Source organism: Triplophysa dalaica, chromosome 8, assembly GCF_015846415.1.
Source record: "Triplophysa dalaica isolate WHDGS20190420 chromosome 8, ASM1584641v1, whole genome shotgun sequence".
In the NCBI taxonomy this organism is placed as follows: Eukaryota; Metazoa; Chordata; class Actinopteri; order Cypriniformes; family Nemacheilidae; genus Triplophysa; species Triplophysa dalaica.
In genome coordinates this window covers 7,510,188-7,533,893 of record NC_079549.1, presented here as the reverse complement: position 1 = coordinate 7,533,893, position 23,706 = coordinate 7,510,188, and the positions used below count along the sequence as shown (strand labels likewise).

General features: G+C 39.0%; 2 protein-coding genes across 4 annotated transcripts in view; one reads left to right on the top strand and one right to left on the bottom strand.

Moving 5' to 3' along the window:
* myo1b (myosin IB) overlaps nucleotides 1–11,272 on the bottom strand; it is a 151,570-nt gene extending 140,298 nt beyond the window's left edge. For both annotated transcript variants that reach the window (XM_056754921.1, XM_056754922.1), the window contains exon 1: nucleotides 11,139–11,272. The gene's annotated coding sequence lies outside the window, so the exon portion shown is untranslated. The remainder of the gene's footprint in view (nucleotides 1–11,138) is intronic.
* Nucleotides 11,273–12,737: 1,465 nt separating this feature from the next.
* Nucleotides 12,738–23,706, top strand: part of c8h3orf38 (chromosome 8 C3orf38 homolog) — a 48,060-nt gene continuing 37,091 nt past the window's right edge. For both annotated transcript variants that reach the window (XM_056754819.1, XM_056754820.1), the window contains exon 1: nucleotides 12,738–12,937. In XM_056754819.1, coding sequence (XP_056610797.1) covers nucleotides 12,796–12,937 — 142 coding nt within the window. In that variant the 5' untranslated portion in view covers nucleotides 12,738–12,795. The remainder of the gene's footprint in view (nucleotides 12,938–23,706) is intronic.

Here is a 23,706-nt window from a genome sequence, read left to right as displayed (position 1 = left end):
AATATGGCGCGTTTGTGTGAACTACAGAATTCAATGGAAGAAGGGAACCCTAAAGATACAACAGCAACATGTTTCTGTGATCCCCTTACCGAAACTGAGAGTGGAAAGTCTGCATATTATTGTGTTCAATCTGACCGTTCAGCCCACATCCAAGCCAGTGATCAGAATTAAAATGATGAAACTTCAGCTGACACTAGGGCTGGACGGTATGATGGAATATACTTGTTACCGTGGAATAAAAAGTCAACCGAAATAGATTTTTCTATTCCGTGGAATGTAAATAAGTAGGTGCGGTTAACTCTGTGCTCTGCAGATTAGGCTTTATTCTGAAAAAACAAGTGAATTAATCCACCCATAACAAATTAACATATCAAATATTTATTTGACCTTCTTTCAGTCTGTAGTTTTGTGATTCGCTCCAGTGCTCGTGAAGGGATCAGCACAAGCATATAAAAAAGCTGATGCTCACCACGTAGGCCTATTTCAGAAGTCAGATAACTTTGTTAAACTTTATTAAATCTAATTAATCTAAATAAGCTTCACACAGCGTGAGCGCTGTGACGTGACTCACTGCTTTCCCACGTTTTTGGAATAAAAAACCTGAAGATAAAGAGTCGCAACATACTATAAATGCTCATATAATAGAGTGAAGACCTAAAGCACAGACCCCATGAACACCAGTGTTTGTAGATAAATTCATACTTCATTGTTTTACATGTTGTCTATCTTCCTAATGTATACATATGACTGTAACAAATCTCCATAAAAGGAAGGAAGGAGGCGGGAACCGGCAAACATTTAAACATTTAATAAAGTAATATAACAGCCGGCGGCCCCTCACGTACGACCGCCGGCGAACAAAACATAAATATAAATGCAAATACAAATACAAATACAAACATAACACATGTTCGGGCCCGGTCCTCTCTCTTCGACGGTCCGGTCACTCGTTACTTTTATATGCTCCCATCTCCTACGTGATTCGAGGCCGGTGTGCGCACAGCTGGCGCTAATTCACAATTACTCACCGGACTCGAACCACGGTCTCGCCCCGCCTACTCTACTACATACCCCCATCACCCCTCACAGGCCGGGGGGTACCCCCGCGACTGTGCAAACTCCCTCCCCCTCCTTCAGGGGGGGTTGGGGTGGGGGGAATGCAGCGACGAGACGAGACAACGGAGACGGGAGCCCTCGGAGCGACCGGAAAGAGAGAGGGGAGAGAGGAAAAAAAAATTAAAGTCCGGTTCCCCGAAATGCTGCCGCTCGTTCCTCAACCAGCCGGAGTACTCTCCTTCGCGGTGCCTTGCGGTGGCCCTGGGGCTTCGGTGGACGGCTCGACCATCCGCCCCCTGGCGGCCGGCGGTGGCTCCTCCTTTATCTGGGAGTCGGGGCGGGTTCCCCGTCCCCTGCACCTCCCCCTTGGGCGGACGGACGCAGGCTCCGGCCTCTGTTAGGCGGTGGCCGCACTCGGCACTTCCGCCTCCTGCTCCTCCCCCTCGGGGGACGGACGCAGGCTCCGGCCCCTTGCGGACGGAAGCAACCCCCCCGCTCCCGCTTGGACGACAGCCACCCCACCTCGACCCAGGGGCGCGGCAGCAAAGGTCGCCGTTCCACCGAAGCTTTGACGGTGGCCGCACTCTGCACTTCCGTTTCCCCAGAGCCACCGCTTCGGGCAGCCACTGGCGGACGCCCTTCGTCCGCGCTGCCCGAACTCTCCGGCACCGCGAGGCCACTCAGCGGCGAGGACTCTCCGAAGGAAGGAAGCGGGAACCGGCAAACATTTAAACATTTAATAAAGTAATATAATAGCCGGCGGCCCCTCACGGACGACCGCCGGCGAACAAAACATAAATATAAATACAAATACAAATACAAACATAACACATGTTCGGGCCCGGTCCTCTCTCTTCGACGGTCCGGTAACTCGTTCCTTTTATATGCTCCCATCTCCTACGTGATTCGAGGCCGGTGTGCGCACAGCTGGCGCTAATTCACAATTACTCACCGGACTCGAACCACGGTCTCGCCCCGCCTACTCTACTACAATGACATAGCCAAAGTTAAATATAATTAAATAAATCTCATTATCAGAACTTTATCTGACATTTTAACCCTTTAGAGCCTGGCGGGAAAATATGTTGTTTTCACACATTATGTTTTTTTGACTGTCAATCCAGCTAACAGAGAACATTCCTGTAACTTTCTCTAAAGTTCTCTAAAGGTTATCTCAAAGTTATCAAAAAGGTTATTGCCATAACATTAGCAGAATGTTTCCTTAACGTTATCTGCAATTGATAAACATTCTCAAAAACGTTAGCATCACAAATGTTATAATTGTTTTGTTAATGTAACGTTAACTGCATTGTCCATAATTGCATTTTTAGCGGAACATTTCAAACCATTGAAAACAGTACCGTTGCATTGTTGGGGAAACGTTTTAAAAATTAAAAAAAGTTTCAAACGTTACCATAGCTTTTTTAATAAAACTTTCTAAAAACGTTAGCATCACAAACGTTATAATTGCATTGGTAACGGAAGGTTCTATTAAAATGATCATAATACATTATTATTGCGTTGTTATTGTAACGTTCTAAAAACATTAACATTACAAACGTTAATATTGCATTCTTAGTGGAACATTATAAAAACATTTGAATTAAAATCATTAACATTGCGTTGTGAGCAAAACGTTATAAAAACATTAGCATTAAAAGATTACCATTGCGTTGTAAGTGGAACGTTCAAAAAACGTTAGCCAAAAAACCTATGTTCTGGGGATTTGAAAAGGTGTAAAGTTTGTTTGACGTTTGATATTCATAAGACATTCACGTTTTCATACTTTTTGCAATGTTTTTATATACCATACTGAATCCATTTATGTATATTTTTAATATATTAACATACTTATATCCATTAAACTGTGACACCGTTTGAGATTAAGGCTTTAATCAACCATCTGAAAAATCCCTAAATATTATTCCCTTCTAATTATGCCTGTTTTATTTTTCTATACGGTAGTGAATCCATATTTAACAATTATCAAAAAATTATCAGAATATTATTCCCATCAAGTATTTTTATTTCAGATTATTTAAATTGTATGTTTTTTCTCTTTTCTTCACAGTGGTATTTTCGAAAGGCTATATCCCTCATGGAGTCTGATCATTTTCCCCCCTTTTTTTGTTGCTAACGTCATGCGGTGAAGAGTTCTTGAGAGGGGGAGAGGAGCTTAATGTTTTTGATTAAAGATTACAAAAAGTACAAATGAATTAAAAGAAATGGTGTGCGCGGATAAATCATTTATAATAATCACTTCTACACTGTGTAAAAACTTTAACCTGTAAGGCAGGTAATTAACTTTCTTTCAAATGACACGGCTATGGTTTAAAATATTATGGTTTGTTTTGGATGTAATGTAATGTGTTTACACAATTTAAGGTTAAAAAAAATCACTGTATTTCCATACATGTTTGTATCTCCTCTTTGCCCCGCCTCTCTGAAACATGCTGATTTTTTACAAAGCGAGGTGTGCTATGCTGGGCCAGTTAACTATGATGTAGTGATTGGTAGAGTACTGCAAACATGTCATAGAAATGTAGCGTCTCTTATCATATTCGGAACATCAGGTTCCAAAGCAAATGTACTGACAGGTGATAAAATGTCATCAGTACTTCCTTGTGTCAATTTGAGCCCGAATCAGATAATGAAAATGAAGATGATCAAGCCGATACATCAACTTCCCCAGCGTGACTTAAGCAGGATGTAAAGGATTGGAAAGGTTTTATTAAAAAAGTACTATGTTAAATAGTTAAAAACTATAGCTTACTGTTTTACCTTTTATATACAACGTTATAAAGACTATAAACAAACAACCATATACATCATACAGAGTTGTGTGAAATTGAAACAAGCTCGAATTACAGCAGGGAATGGTAACATAATAAATAACGTGAGCGCTTTGGCACTTTTTAATCCACCAGTGTTACGTGACTCAACAAAGACAATAAACCCCATTATAAACACCACATTTGTTGCCTCTAGTTGGAACATTATTACTGATTATTATGACTTTTGTTGTGTTTTTCAAGTTGCGCGCTTGTCTAGATGTGCAGATCACAAACATATGTCAAACTCAACCCGTGTTAGTCTGTAGCAAAGACTTTGACAATTGTGGCGAGGGTACAGATCGAGGATCAGCGTCGCCTAGGAAACGGCCCGGTTGATTGCCTACACCTGCTTCCGATTAGCTGCCGGGCATATAAAACACGTGCACACGCCACTCTGGGGTTGGTCTCCCAGCGTCTAACACTGCGTCTTTTTCTGTGTGAAGCATGAAGGAACTATATTGCACGAGCACGGATTGGCAGTTTCCTCACTACGAGCACCCGGGTTGTCACGCTGGAACAAATATTAATTTGTCGTAATAAATTCCCCTCCGGGGTTGTTTCACCTGCAGTCTTGTGTCCGTCGTGGGCGAAGTGGTAAGAGACCGTCCCAAATTTTTTTTCCTAACGTTTGCTTCACTTTGACCTCAGGAATTATGGACACATTCGCTCTCATCTGTGGCCAAAATGGAGGAAATCCTACGCAGTCTTACGGAGGTAACGTTCGCCAGCAGCAGTGATTCGACCAGCGAGCTGACTAGGCGCTTGAACATCTCCAGATGACCATGTCGCAAAGTTCGCGGTCCGAACCTTTCCACCAGGCGTCCCTGCTGTTGACGAAGATGACCATGCAAGATGACGTTGAAGCGTACCTGCATACGTTCGAGGTAATTGCCACCAGAGGGGGATGGGGCAGTGAGCTGTGGGCTTGCATTCTGGCGCCCTTCTTAACGGGAGAAGCGCAGTGTGCCTACTATGCCCTAACGACCGCCCAGGCTGATAATAACGGCGTGCTGAAGGCGGAGATCCTGGCCCTTGAAGGATTGTCGTCCCCCTGTGCAGCTCAACAATTTCACAAGTGGACATATGAGGAACATGCGCCGGTTCAACAGCAGGTCGCCCAACTGACGCGCCCACCGCTCTACAAGTTGCCGAATGGGTGATGATTGACCGTCTCTTATGCACCCTACCGCGGCACCTCCGACGGCCGGTGAGCATGAAGAATACGGGTACGACAAAAGAGCTGGTCGAGGCCGTGGACCAGTAAGTAGGCCAGCGGCCCCCAAACCCGCGGATGAGCCCATGCCCACTGAACCTCCAATCCCCAGCGTCCGGGCCTGGATGGCAGGTTGCGTACATTCCCCAAGGAGCACCGACGAGGGCTATCTGCGTTGGAAGGAAGTCTTAACGAGCCCTCCTCGACTCGGGCAGCGCCATTACACTGGTCCAGCCGGTGGTGGTGAGGCCACTACCTGAGAGCAAGGCTACCGTCCCCATCACCTGTATTCATGGCGACACCCAGTATGTGCCAAGATGCCGGGTTCTCCGCAAGAACTCAATATCCTCACGCAATTGACATGAAGGGGTGTTGGGCTTGAATTTGCAGGCATTTTAATCGCATATGCTCCCTAAATTTTAACTATGTGACCTCAAAATATATTTGGGAGCAGTTGTGTGAGTGCAAATTTTGTTGTGGTGTGACCTGTTCTCAGAACATTCGAACGTGACTGTGCAGGACACTCCAAGTAATAACTGCACAATATATGAGTGTACTGTGAGCCCGGCCATTCGAGAACATGATTTTCCATCCCCCAACCCTACCTTACCACCATAATTCACTAAACACGTGCTAGACGGATGGGTTTCAATATTCTCTTGCATCTGCAGCACCTCGCACATTAAGCACGAGGGTTTACGGTGGTTTCCGCTGCCAGCAGCGCTTTGGGAGCGCTGGACAAGCTTTCTCATACGTAGCACCTAAACTCTGGAATAGCCTTCCTGATACTATTCGAGGGTCAGACACACTCTCCCAATTTAAATCTAGATTAAAGACACATCTTTTCAGCCAAGCTTTCACTTAATGCATAGTTAATGAACAGCAGCTACGCTAATTATTCTCTTTATTCTCTTTCCGCCTCTGCCTCGGGATGCCCATCCCGAGGTAGGAAGAAGTTCCACCATGTCCAGACGACCGACAGATGCCCATCCCGAGGTAGGAAGAAGTTCCACCATGTCCAGACGACCGACAGATGCCCATCCCCAATTTGAGATTACACCAGATACAGCTGCAGACTGACTGACCATCCCAGCTCCATCTAAGGCAATTCCACCAGCGGCCAAGAGAAATATGACCATCGGACCATCCCAGCTCAGACCACTACATCCCCAACCAAGAGCAAAGACGGACTATTTGTCTTATTAATGCTGAAGTTACAATATTTGGTATTAAATGCTAAACTAAAATCACATGTCACCAGTCTGAGTGCAGCTATGACACGTCAGAGGGGATCTGGCCCTCCCGGTTGAGCCTGGTTTCTCCCGAGGTTTTTTTCTCCATTAATCAATCATTGGAGTTTGGGTTCCTCGCCACAGCAGGGCAGTGTTGGCCTGCTCACCGGGAGACTGCATTCATTCATTTATTTATTTAGAAATTAGATGTTATTTATTAGAATGAACTTACTCGTTGTATAAATACCATGCACTGTGCTGTGTTTTAACTTTTCTGTTTTTCCTGTTTGCCCCTGTAAAGCTGCTTTGAAACAATACACATTGTGAAAAGCGCTATATAAATAAACTTGAATTGAATTGAGGCTGATCAGCAGCTGAGCTGATTCCAATTGCAAATTCACATTATGTTATTTTAAATACATTGAGTGGCAAACCTCTTCAAAGACAGATCATCTGTATCTTACTTATGTGCAATGTAAGAATAAAACATGTGTTTATGTAGTTTTAACTGTTTCTCCGAAGGCTACGGGCTTTCACATTGACATTGTGATATGATAGTCACCTTTGCAAACACAAGTAGTCGAGCACTATGCAAAAGCATGTAGAGAAAACAGCCACAGCTCTTTACTAAAAGCAATTTTTTTGTCCAATTACTGCCTATCAGTTGAGTTTGTGACAAAATATTTTGCAGTATTTACTTTTTGTTAAGTACTGCATAATAAAATTAAAATTAAAATAAAATTAATTCAAATAGAAGTTTAGTTTGTTTCAAAGTACAAGTTGATTTTATAATGTCTACATTTTTTGTTTAAGTTGAATAAAAGATAATTTTTTCCTATACATTTCATCATTAATGATTTCTTTAAAAAGTCCAAAAATCTCGTCCCATCTCGTTCTCATGAACCTAGTCTCGTCTCATGGGATAAGTGTCTCATCACACCTCTATTAAATATATGATTTGCTTACATAACATGTTCTATATTTTTGTTATATTATTGTTTGGCATCCTTAGTCTGCTTAGAGAATACTGAGGAGAGGTATTAACACTACTGAAGAGAAATTTTAATGATTTATGCTGTGCTCATGTCTGTTCCATGCAGATACCTTGAAATGCTGAGATGGAGTGCCGTCTACAGGAAAACTATAGAATTGTGGAAATAAATACTGATCTTGTGCAGCAGTTTCTGCTTCAGTCTCATCATTCCGCACACAAGGCAGGACATTTGAGTGAACCAGAGTACACCGGTTACACACGCCCACACGTCAACCAGCTCCACCCCAAAGATACCAGATAGAAAGCCTGCGATCTTTAGCCAAATGGCTAATGCCGACACCGTGGCTCTAGCGAGTCATCCATACAATGACTCTGAGTCACATATGCTGGTCATTTGCTGGTTCCTAGCTGGTTTAAACTGGTCAAACAATCATAAAAACATACCTAACCTAGCATATGCTGTACATGGGTGAGTACATGGTAGGGGTTGAATGAACTAGTCGACATTAATGCTCTGAAGTAACCTTTAAAGCTTTCCTGTAGCTCAGCGGTAAGAGCATTGCGTTAACAATTATTATTATTGCGTTAGCATTGTGGGTTCGATCCCAGGGGATTGCAAATACCTATGTATAAATATATAGGATACTGCAATGTAAATCGCTTTGGATAAAAGCGTCTGCAAAATGCATGAAACATGCATAAAAAAAGCTTGATGTCGAGTAGTTGTGGGTAAAGTGATTTTTACCCTGTACCTTCAAGAAGAGGCTGTTCCAAAAGAGATATGCGCAGGATGTCATTCCCAAGCGCTTCAGCAGGACTCTATCACACATCCAGCAATAATATGTTATCTTGTCCTGCTTCATTTAGATATTAAGATATTTTAATATTATGAGCCATTTTTGTAATTGTTCCCCATTTAATAAAACATGAAAGAAACTGTTTAAATAAAAATGTGTCTCATATTGGGTGCTTTGTCACTGAGGTGCTGCTATTGTAAGTCGGCTGTGATAAAGGGTCTACTGCATTAGGCTAGTAAATATATTGACGTTGTTTTAAAGTCATAGACCATCACAAACAAACTCGACACATTTTTCTTTTGTTTAGTGACATGTCCTTTTCAGTTGACTTGTTGTAAATGTCAGGGAAGTTTGGTCTGTACACCGTTTCAGATCTGAATGAACATTAGGCTACTGTAGAGATTTACCTGCTGCTCTTTTCCTTTTTTTTCCTCTTGTGCAATATATTAACAACTGTTAATTTGTGTTTGGATAATATATTTTTAGAGACTAAATTGCAGATGATTAAAAGCTTAGGCTATATTTGATTTTTAACAACTTTCTGTTTGTTTGAATGCATGAATGTAATTTATATAACTTAACAATTGTCACTTTTATCTAACTTTCAGAATTTGTATGTTGTTTGTAAAGTGTTAAAGCTACTAAAGGGTAGTGTATGTTAGACCTACATGTGTGTGTGTGTAGAAAACCAGGATGGCACCACATCGGCCTAATTTTGAGCCAGGAAAACCCTGGATAACTAAAAGTATGTGATTTATAAGTTTATAACATAAGTAAATAACATGAGATCATGAAAATTACATTTCATGCAAAGTGTAATTTTGCAGTGTTTGAAAGTAAGTAGTTTGCAAAGTTGTAAATCCGAAGGTGAATAAATAAATGTATTGACTTGGAAAAAAGGGAGTCGTCTCATACAGCAGCGCAAGTGCAAAAAAGTGCAAAATGATTTGCCCAGGAAAAATATAAGAGATTTATAAAGACCAGAATTAATAATGTTATATTTACCCGCTACAAATACATCTGAGCTAGCCCTGAGGTTCCGAAACACTTGCCGAGTTGAGGCTGCATTGGGCAGGTACATGAGCGCTGAGTGCCCAGTGATTGCCTGGAGCTCTCTCTCTCTCTCTCTCTCTCTCTCTCTCCAATTAATGATTGAGGAAGTGTTTTCACCAATGCAACAGCAAGACAGCAAGAGAAACAACCAATCAGTATGGAGAAGGATATGCTTGTTATCTTACTGTCCTTGATTGCAGAATGTTGGTTTTGTGTCATTCTTCGTCGACAACAGCACAGTGCACACTTTCTGTGTGTATATTGACCCTAGTGCAATGCAGACATCAAATAGACGTAAGCCAGATGGAGTGTGCTATCTGGGAGACTACTTCCTTTGGTGGGGATGTAAGACGTCATCCCCCATATAAACCTCACAAATAATGCAACATGCAAACAGATCTCTTAAAACTAAGCTACAGTTGTCTGTCTGTTTATAGCATCGTGTTTCAAAAGTATCAAATGTTGTGTTCATTTGTAAAGATTATCTTTATATACAAACGTGTAAACATCATAAACCTTTGTTAATCACAGAGTTTATTTTTTGCAATCTTCAAAAAGTCTATGGGAAAAATGCATAGGCTTTCGGTCGAGAGAACCAGAGCAGCGCTTACTTCCAAGTTAGCCAACAAAAAATACATCATCTCTGAGGTACTGGATTAGAATAGTACTTGGGCTGCGACTGATGGCGTTTCACAAGTCCACAAGAACACGTTCCCTGCGTTCCAATCCGCACACTATGTGTCCCAAAAGTATTCGAAAGTAGAATTAGTACGTCCCAAATCATAGTATGTTGAAAATTATTTTCCAAAGATTCCCGGATGGTCTACTCCTTCCAGTAGAAATTCGATGTGCAGAATGATGCACACTATGATGGCTGATGTTACCCACAAATCACCATGAGTAGGCGGAGTTAACTAAATTAACAACTTTAAGTAAACTTTACATACGGAATTATGAATGAATAAATACCTTTATGGAAAGAAGTGCTGTATTTTGATTGTGTTTAACAGTTATTGGCCACAATGTTGTCTAGGCAACAACGCCACTTCCGCTTGCTTTTAGTAGGTCCCAGTTTGCGCAATCTATTTTGCCATGCGCTCAAAAGTACCTACTATTCCAATACAAAAACAGTATCTACTATTTGGGAGGGAATAAGTGGGAGAAGTCGAATGCATGCAAGAGGCTTGTTCGACTTGATGCGGCGCCGCAAGATCCGACAGGCGGGTGACATCAAAGTACCGCGAGAGCGATTTAAAAAACTATAAAAGTTTGGTTTCGAAACGGTCTCGTGGTACTTTGATCTCATCCGCCTATCGGATCTAGCGGCTCCGCATCAAGTCGAACAAGCCTAAGTACAGACAAGAACGCATATTGAGAAACAGACCCTGATTTACGGCCTCGGGAGCTGTCGGAGTACTAGTCCATAGTGATACTTTCCATAACAAACAAACGTTTAAAAAGTAGCGTAAAGGCAACCAGTTTAAATTAAGCAGGATTTAGTTTCTTATTTCAACTGTAATGGCAGCCTCAGTCCAGTAAGATCCTATTTATTAAATATATTGTTGAGCTCTTTATCCTTCTTGTCACTGGCCCATGTTGCTTGGCAATAAAACCAGAAATAAAACTATTTAATCTTCCTTATATAGCCCGGTATACTTTTACCATCAACTTCCAGCTCACATTGTTAATCAGAATAAGCATCTGAAAATGCAGCGCCATGCGGTTTATAGTTTGTTTATTTGAAATGTCGTCCAAACAATAAAAATGTATTTTTTTCCATTAACGGATTCGGATGTAAAGTTCACCTTACATTTCCATTTCTTATTCCACTAAATAAATGGATGGACGGTAAACTGAACTGTTACGTTAGGCACGAATGGTCATTACAGCATCGATAATACAACAATTCTTTAATCTTAAAAGAAAAATCTACTTAAAGTACATGCAGACGGAACTTGCCTCAGCAGACAAGGAAAATGTCTTTCAATCCACTCTTGGAGACTTAGAATTAGTCGAGTCCTGTGTCCCCTTCTCTGTGTTTTTGTCTTATCCTGTAAGTGTCTGGACGCGTCTCTCATTCAGTGAGACTAGACTATAACTCTTCTATGTCTATGAGCAAAGGGAGTGGTGACCGCAGTCTCACTGTGATAATCACCTTATCCTAAAAGAACGCCCATCTTCTCCAACCCCTAAAGAAAACCACAACTCTTTGTGAACATAAATAAAAAAATATATACCACTGCCATCTTGCGTCGTCTTGATACAATTACATCCATGCAAGCTTGCTACATTTAACACGCGCGGGTGTGAATGTTCCCTGAAACTCTGAAAAGGACAAGCTGGTTTAAAGAATGAATGGGTAGAAAGTGTATGTAAATATCTGTTGATTTTGTCTCAGGTCTCTCTCTCTCTCTCTCTCTCTCTCTCTCTTTCTTTCGCTCTCTCGGTCTCTCTCACTCTACACTGCTGCTTAATCATATGTGAAATTATAAACATAGAAATTTGCCCATCTGTAGTAGTGTCACCCATTCCGCCTTGGCTGCTCACTTTGTCAGAAGTAGATCTTGGCTTGCAAGAAATGGTAAACAATAAAAATAGAGGAATAGCAAAGTGTGAAGTGGTTAAACAGTAGCCAATATTGAACAAAATGACAAAAATATGATCAAAGTTTTCATTGATGGATCCAAAGATCCTGAAATTGATCGAGGTTCAGCTGCTGTATGTATTCTACACTTTGAAATTGGTAAAAGAGGTTCTGATCATGTAGGAGTGTATATTGAAATGGTAGCCATTTTACTAGCTATCAGGTGCATGGGGGATGCTCGACCAAAGAATGTGGTTATGTGCTCAGACTCTTTCTCTCTTATCTTATACGAATTAAATGTATGTATTAGTAAATACGTTAGGATGTAAGATATGTTTCTGGGCGACCAGTTGTGGGGTGGAAGGAAATGAGGAAGCGGATCAGTTTGCAAAGCATGCTCTGAAATCATCTCATATGGAAATGAAGATCCATCTTTGTAAAGATGAAGCTATAAGTACAAAACCAGATCACCAATTAAAGAGAAATGGCTAGAGTAGAGGAAGACATCTATATCACATTTGAAATGAACTGGAAGGTGAAAGAGGGATTTTCGGTTATAGAAGAGAAGATACAATTTTCACTAGACTTCGTCTTGAACAAACAGCTCTTAATCATTCCGTTATATATAAAATCAGCAAACATGAATCTTGGAACTGCAGTTTTTGCAGATCACCAGAAACAGCAGAACGTGTACTATTATGATGTTCTGCTTATGAAAATTATATGATATCACAATTGGAAGAGTTAAGAAGTAGGGGAATATAAAGACATACACTTCAAACACTATCAAATAACGTAGTAGCCTACTTATAAAGTAATAAATAAATATTTTCCTAATTATCCTTATTCATATTTTTGTTATTCTTAACTTTCTGTTCAACTATACATCAACGTTCCACACTCCAGCCCAGTAGGTGGCGAGAATGCGCCAAATGGTCGTTTGCCAGCCGCCACAAAGAAGAACTGCGGGGCCATGTTGCGCCAAGTGTCTCCGGTTGCACTGGATAGTCAGTGAAACACGGTTTAGTTGACATGCTCAGCATAACTATGTCAAAGTTGTCCGTGAAAGAACAGAGTGGCTGTAAAAAACTGTTGAAATTGTTATCTGAAGAGGACTTGTTGGCTCTTAAAGATACAGTAACGAATCGACTGATTGATGTCGTTAGTGCAGAAGGTAAGGCAACACTGTCAAGGCAACACTGTTTCCTGAAGCTCAAAACTGCTGTCTAGAGGGCTGTTTCACAAAACAAGATTATATAATAGGTAATAATCTAATTTTGGATTAGTAACACTAATTGTCGGTGAATTTGGTTTCATAAAGCAAACTTAAAATAGTTCAAACTCATTTACTATAGCAACTTAGGCTGGGAAACTAAACACGATTACGAAATAAGACAGGCTTATTTTTGGTAAATCTGAACCGTTTTTTATAAACTAGACATACACTTGTAGGGATGGAAATCTCTAGGCATGTCACGATGCGATTTCTATTCAAAGGGCTGCGATGAGATAATAAAACGATTCTCGATGCATCTTTTTCGTATACAAATTTTATTTTTCCTATACAAATTTCTTTTTCTTGCTGTGTGACTCATACAATCAAAGTATTTGTAATTACCCAGATCGATTTTACTTCCAATATCCTTTATTAATAAAACAAAAAGAAGTGATTTGGCAAGTCAACTGGAAGATTACATTTGCTGGGATTGCCAAGAACAAACAGGAAAAGAGTGACTGCCCTGTAGTAGCATACAGAATGCAGTAAATCAATGCAGACTTCAGCATGTCATAATGGCTAATATAAAAGAACAGACTTTTAGGCAACATCATCCTGTTATGTGCAATGAGCAATACAATCCATCAGAAAAATAAAAATATAAAACTCTGAACCAGCAGCTCTATACAAAAAAATGCTTGTGGACTGCAGCATATTCTGAATAACTAGTTACATATTAAACTGCTCTTAAAATTCATTAACATACACATATAGACTTCTTACCAGCATCCTCCTGTTATGTGGAATGACTGCCTATTATGTGGTAGTGTTAGACTTTTACAGGGCTTGACATTAAGCATCGTCATGTGGTTGTCCTTCGGTCAAGTAAATTTGTCATTCACTTGTCGGATTACAAAAATTACTTGTCCAAAGATAAAAAAAAAAGATATTTCATTCGAATAATAATGTAATATAATCAATATAATTGTTTCAGATTTAGATTGGTCAAGTTTGCTTCAAAGCATTTGATCTAGTGTCCGCTTTGACCGCCTGAATTTGATTATAGCCCTACTCTCCATGACTGCTATAAAACAAAGCCAAGCAGTAATTATTATTAGTGTTAAGGCTGTAAGTTTACTTTTATTGTACATAGCACTGATGCTAAAGAGGTTTAAAGTTTGGCAACACAGGCCAAACAGTAGTAGTACAAGTATAAAACGTCTGTTGTCATCATTGAATAAATGATGCAAGTACAGTTCATCATGAAATAGGCAGGTAACTGTCAAAAGACATTAATGTTTCATACAGAGGGTTAAAATTAGGGCCAAATAATTTTTAGACTAGCTAAATTTATTTTAAATTTTTCAAAGTTGTGTGTTTTTCCTTTTTTACTATACAATTTTGGTTTATTTGTCCACATAAATTACTGGAGTCTACTATAGTATTTACTATTGTAAACTGCATTAAAATCCTTAGATACCATAGTGTTTATGAACTTCACTATAGTATACAGTGTTTACCAATTTACTACAAGGGCACTACAATTTTCAATACCAAATAATAATAATAATAATTTTTTGTCTGAGTGTTCACTTTAATGACTTTTATTTTGACGGGTCTTCGCGAAGACGCTTGAGTTTTTCTGCTAGCTTCCCTCGTTTAAAAAACTCTCAGAGCAACTCTGGAGATTACGTTAATGTGTCTATATCCTTATACAGTGCAGACGCAGATAAATCCTCGACCATTATTCGCGTTGTATGTTAAACTGTGCACATAATTCACTCATACACGCACAACAGCCAGATGAAATTCAAGTAAAAGGATGCCGTGTCTGCATCTTGTTACATGGACGCGATACGCCATTGTATATTGTTACACACAAACAAGCACAACCACGAAAAAAACCCACTTCACACAAAAATGCAGTTCTGTTTACTGCACATATTCTTATTACTCTACTAATATTTCGCACTGTTTTTTTTTTTTTTCAAGTTACTTGTCCGGTCAGAAAGTGAGAGAAATTCTCTCTCACTTGTCAAATATTTAACACTAGAAAATAATTTTTTAAACCGCGATGCATCTAAGAATAAAAAATGTATAATATCAAAAATGTTAAAACATGCTGCTATTTCACCAACTGTACAGCAAATGCGTTTGGGAGACATTGAAATTTATGGCCGTCAGTGCCGTGTTTGGAACTATTGGTCGCGCAATGCCACAAGTGACTTCCTCAATCCATTCTTACTAGGGTTGTCACGATACTGGAATTTCTAACTTCGATACGATACCTTGAAAAATATCGATATTCGATACCATTTTCGATAGCACGGAGAAAAAAACTGCCGCAACATTAAGGGGGTAATATTTTTTAATATTATTTAAAGATAAATATAACAAGTCTAGAACATGACAATGAGGTATATTTTACATGAACAAAAATGTCTTGAGGTAGTGCACTTGTTCAAAAGCCTAAAGTGCAAGTAAAAAAAAAGTGAAATCTTTTGTATTTCCAAGTAAAATCAAATCTAATCACAATATCAACAAAAGATATTTAAACTTCAAGCAAAAACAAAATCAGTGCAATCTTATGCATCAAGTAACAAATTGGTAAACAAAATAATTAAATTGAATCCGTTACTGCAAATATGCAGATTTTCTCTACAGAGGTGAGCGAGATTGACACCCATTATTTAATCCTAAAGTTCTTTTGCAACTTTCAGATTTTGAGCTAGGAACACCAGCATGTCAATGTGCTCTTCTGTAAGTCGTGCCCTTCTTGCACTGCAAATGAGCCCTGATGTACTAAATACACGCTCTGAAGCTGAACTTGAAGCAGAGATGCACAGATACTTCTTAGCAAACTGGGCAAGGTGAGGTAAAGTTGTCTCATGTGTCCTCCACCATGTGAGTGGGTCCTCTTCTGCACTGATTTCAGGCATCTTTTCATACACTGAGAACTCATTTTTGAGTTCCGTTTCTGCACCCTCACCATCTTCTCTGGATGATGAACCCTCTCCATGTTTACTCTTTTTTTTTTTTTTTTTTTTTCCTGTATGCTTGTTAACAGTCTCTTGAGATCTGATTTAGTTCTTTTTGCTGGTTGCTGCTTGTCATCTGGAGATGATGTTTGCCGACTTAAGTCCCATGCTTCTAGCAAATTGACACTGACCAAGATTCTGTTTAACCTCCTCTCTTAAGGTTACAAAACTGTCCTTGAACCTCGGGTCAAAAAATGTGGCTGTGTTTAATATCAGCTGCAGATGTGTGTTATCATATCTCTGTCTGAGATCTTCTCTCATGTTGTCTTTAAGTCGACGTTTTAGGCTGCTGTCACCTTCCTCAACTGTCAAAGTAGAGAAGATCTTCCAACTCAGAGGCAGGACTGCAGAGAGAGTGGTGTGTTTTTCACCACTAAGGGCATCCGTGTAAGAGCTTACGGGGCTCAATACCTCTTTTACAGTCTCAAGAACTGTAATATCTGAATCTTTGGAAATGAGGTGCCATTTCTTCCGATCATCAGCAAGAACTGAACAGACAGCTTGCTGCTGTTCTAGAAATCTCTCCACCATTTCATAAGCTGAGTCCCAGCGTGTGGGCTCATCATGGATCATTCTGTGTTCAGGAAGTTGCAAATCTTTTAGTTTTTTCTTCAGCAGTCGCAACATCTTCGGTGCCCTGCTGAAGGCAGACACGGTCTTTCTCAACCTCGACAGTGATCCAGACACACGGTCTATAGCCAGGCCCTTGTTAATGGCTAGGTGCAAGTTATGCCCAAAACAGGGGACCCATGTGAAATCTTGCTGAAATGCTTTCTTGTTTGCTGAAGCATTATCCGTGGTGATACCAGCCATGTATGACATGTCCAGCTTCCATGCGTCTTGTATCATCTCTTCCAATGCTTCCCTCAAGCATTCTGCTGTGTGCTCAGAGTTGAGCCCAATACAGCCCAAACACCAGCTCTGCATGTCCCATGTTTCAGTGACAAATTGCAGAGTTACTGCCATGAACGTGGAAGTGGCCCTGCTTGTCCACAGATCAATAGTGCATGAAAAAAAGTTTTTCCTTCCAAGATGGTTCATGGCTATTTCTTTCGTTTCGTTATATAGGGCTGGGATTTCGGTGTGCATGAAAAAGTTCCGTGAAGGAAGGGCATACCTGTTGTTCAAATGTTCAAGAAGTTGTTTGAAGCCAGGTTTCTCAACAGTACACACAGGAATATGCATATGTACACTGCTACAGCCCTGTTTAGCTTCTTAGCTTCATTTGAGTTTGCTTCATACTTTGCTGTTCAAATACAGCTGGTAGTGTAGGTTGTGAGTGTGTTGTTTTTGTTGCAGGTCGAGTCTCATCTTCTTTCTGTAATAAACATATATCTTTTTTTTTCACCACACTTTTAAAATGAACTGAACTATCTAACTAATCTTAGAATTTAACCCCTTTTGTGGATTTAATTATCCTAGGTGTCATCAAAAACCTGAGTTTTGAGATCGTAGAGAGCAGCATAGGGTTGAGCGATGTGACGATGTTACTGTATATCCCTGATGTCTCGCAAATATCCCGATGCCGATTTCAATGGACAGATTCCGATAATTGATAATGGAAAATACGCGTTATCATCCGATGTACGCTTTAGAGTGAACGTTAATGTTCATATATCCAGGCAGTCAGTATCAGTGACATAAGTTTGGAAACGCTATTTTGTTGGGTCAGTTGAATGTGCTGCTGTTTTCTGCCGGTCACTGCACAGATACAGACCAAGAGACAGACGAGCTGCGACGGCAAAGCAAAACCTCATGGAGGCTGTAACGGTGTTCCAATTGTCCTACCCTGTCAGATATATCCCACCGCAGTGCAAAATTTAATTGAATCTAAACCACATCGACAGTATAAACAGGTAGCGTTAGGATGATTTTACAATGCAAAATACCGTGTCAAATAGATAGTCCTACCATCTTAAAATAAACACATAAAATAGATTTACAGCGTAAATACACCGCCAGATTATCCTACCAGCATAAAAGAAACAAATAATTAATTTACAGTGCAACACCCTATCAAATTGTACTATATGAAGAATGATTTTACAACGAAAATTACAATATCATATTCATAGAAGTATAAAAAAACAGGTAGGATGAATTTATAGCACCAAAAATGACTTAACATTGATGTGCACGTGCCTGTTAGGATAATCTGATGGGTAGGATAAAATTTCAGGACACATGAAACATTTTTCTACAACATAAAAGCTATGGTGTATCTGCTCGCTTTACACTGCAACACTAGTTTGTGTGCATGGCACGCCTGTGTGTGTGTGTGCGTGCGCGTGTGTGTGTGTGTGCGTGCGTGCGCGCGTATGTTTGTTTGGCAGGTCCTGGAACGAATTCCCTCCCGCTCTGTATCTGCAGATCGATCGACTTCATGCAATGTTGCATGAAGTCAAACACCCGATATTATCGGACATCGCGGGTGCTGGGAGATATCCATAAGTTACTGGGAGTCTCCCGTTTGTTTATTTTACATGTAAACTAGGGCTGCAACAACGAATCGATTTAATCGATAAAAATCGATTACTAAAAGTGTTGGCAACGAATTTCATAATCGATTCGTTGTGTCGCGCGACACGGAGACGTTTGATTATAAAAACAAACTTTATTTGAGCGCGGAGCGGAGTGAACACACTCGGTCTCTCTCGCGCACTGATGCTAGCAGAGTTTGGCGCGTCATAGACAGGGCGGAGCAAAAATAAAAAAAACGATCGGAGCAAAGATACATGGCGGAGGCAGAGAAATCCGCGCGACGCAGGTCGTCCAAGGTGCGGGAGCATTTCACACTAAATAAACAGAAAAAGTGTGTTAACTGCAAAATATGCAAAAGCGACATGGCACGGGAGCACCACGGCAATGATCCAGCACCTGAAACGCAAACTTGTTGGAGTCTTTGATGAGGAGGAAGGGAGTTCAACAGAAGGTTAAGTCATTACAGAATCCTTCTTTTGTTCCGTTTTGAAGTGAAGAACGTAATGTCCCTGGTGCTTATGTTTACTCGTTATCCAGCTTGACAAGTTAGCATTAGCACGTTAATAACAGAAGTAAAGCAGGGCTGGTATAGTTACTTTGCACTTTGCACTTTGCATTTCAAGAATAAAGACACGTTTTTATTCACTAGCCTTTTTTGAACCATTCATTTATCAATCTGTTGTCATGTATAGCACTGCAAAAAAAGCTTTTCTTACTTAGTAATTTATTTCTCGTTTCCAGTCCAAGTATCTACAAAAAAAATCAAGATTACTAGACAAGAAAAATGGCATGAGAAAATTAATTCATGCTTAAAACTTCTGTTTGAAATTATATCTCATTAAGATTATTTTTCGTAACCCATTGGCATATAATTTTGCTTGTTTTAAGCAAACAATCACTTAATTTTGAGGTGTTTTTTTTTTCAGAAAACAAGACATAATTTCTTATGCTATTTCATGTGTCTAGTAAATGTATCTTGATTTAAGATTTTTTTGATATTTTAACTGACAACAGGACAAAACTACTAAGTTAGAAAAGCAATTTTTGCAGTGTATATTCTGTGCTTTGTCCCATATAGGTTATTATTGACAAATATATTTGTGTGTGTTGTACTTTTTAATTTAATTTTAAAGTTCTTTTATAGCACTCGGTCATCTTAAGCTTTGTTAAAATGTGGTGTATAAATGAAGCTTGCACTTACTACAATGATGGTAATAATTGAATGAATAAGCTTCAAGTGAATTTGAGAGAGAGCGTGTGTGTGTGTGTGTCAGTGTGAGAGATTGTGAGTGTGCGTCTGCAAAAGTGTGTGCGTCTGCGAGTGTGTGCATCTGCGAGTGTCTGTCTGCAATTTAGTGTAGAGAACAAGTTCTTACATTCAAACAAATCCTGTCAAATTTTCTGATTTGTATTGTTCTTTATTTTTTATAAATTATTTATTGTTCTGGCAGCTCAGGTGGCACTTTATTTAAAAAAAAGTCTATATATTTGGCAGATGTAAAACATACATGTGTATGTTTTTTGTGTAAGTCCATTTTTATTTTATTATTATTATAACAGCTCAGGGATGTTCAAGGAGCAACATGTTTGTGCAGTATCTAAAGATTTAAGTTCTGTTTTTGAATAAAGGGTTGGAAATGAATGCTTTTCTTGGTTTTGTTTTTATCCGATACATTGATTAATCGAAAAAATATTTTATAGATTAATCGATTATTAAAATAATCGTTAGTTGCAGCCCTAGTTCATTATACCACGGTGTTGGGCTGACATTTTTAATCTTTTTTTAAACGCAGGGGAGCAACTGTGTCTAATGTTTCCGAGAAGGTAGAGTTAAAGTCAAGATCGTCATCGTTTTTACTCATGCTAGATATTTGAGACAATTCAGGCAGATTTTCGAGAAACGCATCTTTGGTAGTTGAAGTAATCGTTCTACCATATTTGTAACAAGGAGTTTGATTTGCAGCCGTAGGCCAGTGAAGCGAACATAATATCAGATAATGATCCAAAATATCTTCACTCTGCTGAACGATTTTAACATCGTCCACATTTATACCACAAGATAGTATTAAATCTAAAGTATGATTACGAAGGTGAGTGGGTCCTGACACATGTTGACTAACGCCCATGGAGTTAAGAGTGTCTTTGAAAGCCATTCCCAAGGCATCTGTATCATTATCTACATGGATGTTAAAGTCACCAATGACAAGGACTCTATCTGCAGCCAGTACTAGTTCTGATAAGAACCCACCAAATTCTTTAATAAAATCTGTTTGGTGCCCTGGAGGCCTATATACAATAGCTAGAATAAATTAAAAAAAGTTTTGTCCTTAGTTTTAGCTTTTGATACATGAAGTACCATGACTTCAAAAGAATTGTATTTAAAATTAGACTTCCTTAGAGGTTGTAAAAGAATTATTGTGAAGTGCAGCGACACCTCCCCCTCTACCTTTTAGACGAGGCTCGTGTTTATAGTAATAATCTTGGGGAACGGATTCCTTTAGAGTAATATAATCATCTGGCTTTAGCCATGTTTCTGTAAAAGCAGAGCATGTCTTTTTTATGATCGGTTATCATATCGTTAACAAAAAGTGCTTTATTTGAGAGAGATCTAATATTAAGCAATCCGAGTCATAACCGTTGATTATCTGTATTTTGTTCATGTTTGATTTGTTTAACGTTTATTAAATTACTTTCAAGAGGTTTACGCATTATCTTATGTTTGCTAATCCGGGGGACAGACACAGTCTCTATTTTACGTTGTTTGTGAGAAGGGATTATTACATGTTTTTTTTTTTTAGGGAATGTGAACCTTTCCTCTTTGTTTAGGACCGTCTGAAGATCTGCAGCACATGTGCAGCGTGACATAGGCCAAACGCGCAGTAAAATTAACATATTTGATGAAGAATTTTTGCTGTTTTCTTCTGCCATTGTTTGGGGCTGGCGCAGATCATTGAGATAGTGGTTGGAGATTGTTTGATATATGGTGCCTTCCTGATCTTAATAGATTCCAGACATGAACTGCATGCGGTTAGTGAAAATGATGTCTGTGTTTTGTTGGCAATGTGCTTTAGTTCAGCATGCGTTTATGATTTCGGAAATAATCATACAGGTGTAGCTATCTTTTATAAATGTGATCATACTAAATACACTTTGAAGATAAAAAGAATGCAGTACTACTGCATAGGTACTCAAGTTTAATATGAGATAGGCAGAAACTGCATGTGTTTGGGACGCTTTAAGGCCAAATCTACCAAAACTGCTAATGAAAAGACAAATAAAAATACAGGAGTTGTAAAGACAACCATCGATCAAAGTTTTACAAATGCAAAACTTAAGGAATTAACACAAGGAATTAACAGATGCTATCACACGCTTTTTTAGCTAAAGCTTTAACTTATTAGTTTTTACTTGAAAAACAGGCAGGGCAAGAAAATATTTTGATTAAAAGATTATCTTATCAGAATATCTGCTGAGTTTTTAGTCATTCATAGTGTTTTAAACTAAGTCTAAATGTTTGACTCTTCCTCAATAGTTTTTTTTTAGCCTGAATTAGATTTAATTACATCAGAAGAATATATATTACCTGTTTATTTCAGTATGATCAGATCACTATTTAAATATTTAAAGTTTACACACTGGATGCTCGGCTAATAACTGGTGAGCCACAGAATTCGTTAACATTGCTTGCATTAGGTATAAAAATACCAATTTAATATTAAAAGAATAACAAAACAATAATCCATGTATTACCATAACTTCGGAGTGTTTGTTCTTTGAAGATTAATTTGTTCGTAAAAAATCTATTAAGTAATGCTAATTTCAAAAACTGCAACTACTGCCAGTGAATTTGGCCTTGGCATAAGAATGGTACGTTTTTCCTTAAGTAAAAGCCTGAATTTCCCTTTAAAGAAGTTCAAAAGGGTCGAAGTCTTAAGGTTACAGCCTGTAATTAAATATCGATTTGTCTTTTATGCCAAAGATCACTAGGATACTCAGTAAAGATCATGTTCCATGAAGATATATATTGTTGGACTTTAAGGCGTCCTGCATGTTCAAAAATTGAAGGAAGGCAATCTCTAACAAGTATTGAAGTTTATTGGTCAGAAAGTATCAAAATACAGTGCGCTGGGTTGCTGGACAACACTCCTCTGTCCTTCCAAGGAACAACAACCCCCTTAGCACATATTCACAGCATTTATTGTTATTTCACGCCGATCTCTCTTCTGCCGGGGGCCAGGATCTTCCTTGTTTCCACCAATCACCAACTTCTGCCTTATCTCGTTCCTGCAAAACACTTCTGAAACAACATTCCAAATACCTCCCCCAACCCCCTAAACAACTGCAGCCGAAGATACCCCTTCTCCCCCCCCAACCTCACATTCCTCTGCTGCAAGCACTTCCCATCAGGACACAGCCTGGGCATAAAAATGCATGCACCAAAACACTCACAATATTATGACTTAACCTCCAAACAAGACAAAACCAATCAAATTATTAAATGCAATTACGCAACTGATTAAATGATCAAATCCTTCAATATATAAAAACTTTATTTTTATGAGTGGATGGCCTGCCACAGTGCCCCTGAAGGCAATTTTCTCAATATTTAGATTTTCACTGTCAGATTCCAGAGTTTAAACTGTTGTATATCAGCTAGATATTGTCCCATTCGAACAACTCATACATCCATAGAAAACTTATTTATTCAATTTATGTAAACATCTCAATTTCGAAAAATTTACTCATAAGACTGACTGTTGTCCAGGATCACATTTATTGAAGCAAAGGCAATGCAAAGTTTAATGACAGACACTGACCATGAATGACAAAGAAAACAATATATACACATTTTTTTTGTTTTGTATGTTTTCTTTTTGTATAATTCTATTCCGCGCAGGTTAAAATGCAGTTTTTATGTATTTTTCGATTTCTTTTTTTCCAACCTTGCTAAATTTTCAACATTAAAAAACTTTATACTGGATTTATTTCTGCGTTATGAATATTTAAATATAATTATAGGCTTGATGTGAAATTGTGACTAAATAAAAACAAACAAAATTATGTCTTTATTAACCAAATTGAAATAAAATATATTAACTTTATTAACTCAAATATTCTAATATGAATTTATATAAAAATGCCCCTCCCTACTCTTAACGGAGTGACAATGTTGCCAGCAGCACTGAATACATGCTCGATGGAGTGGCA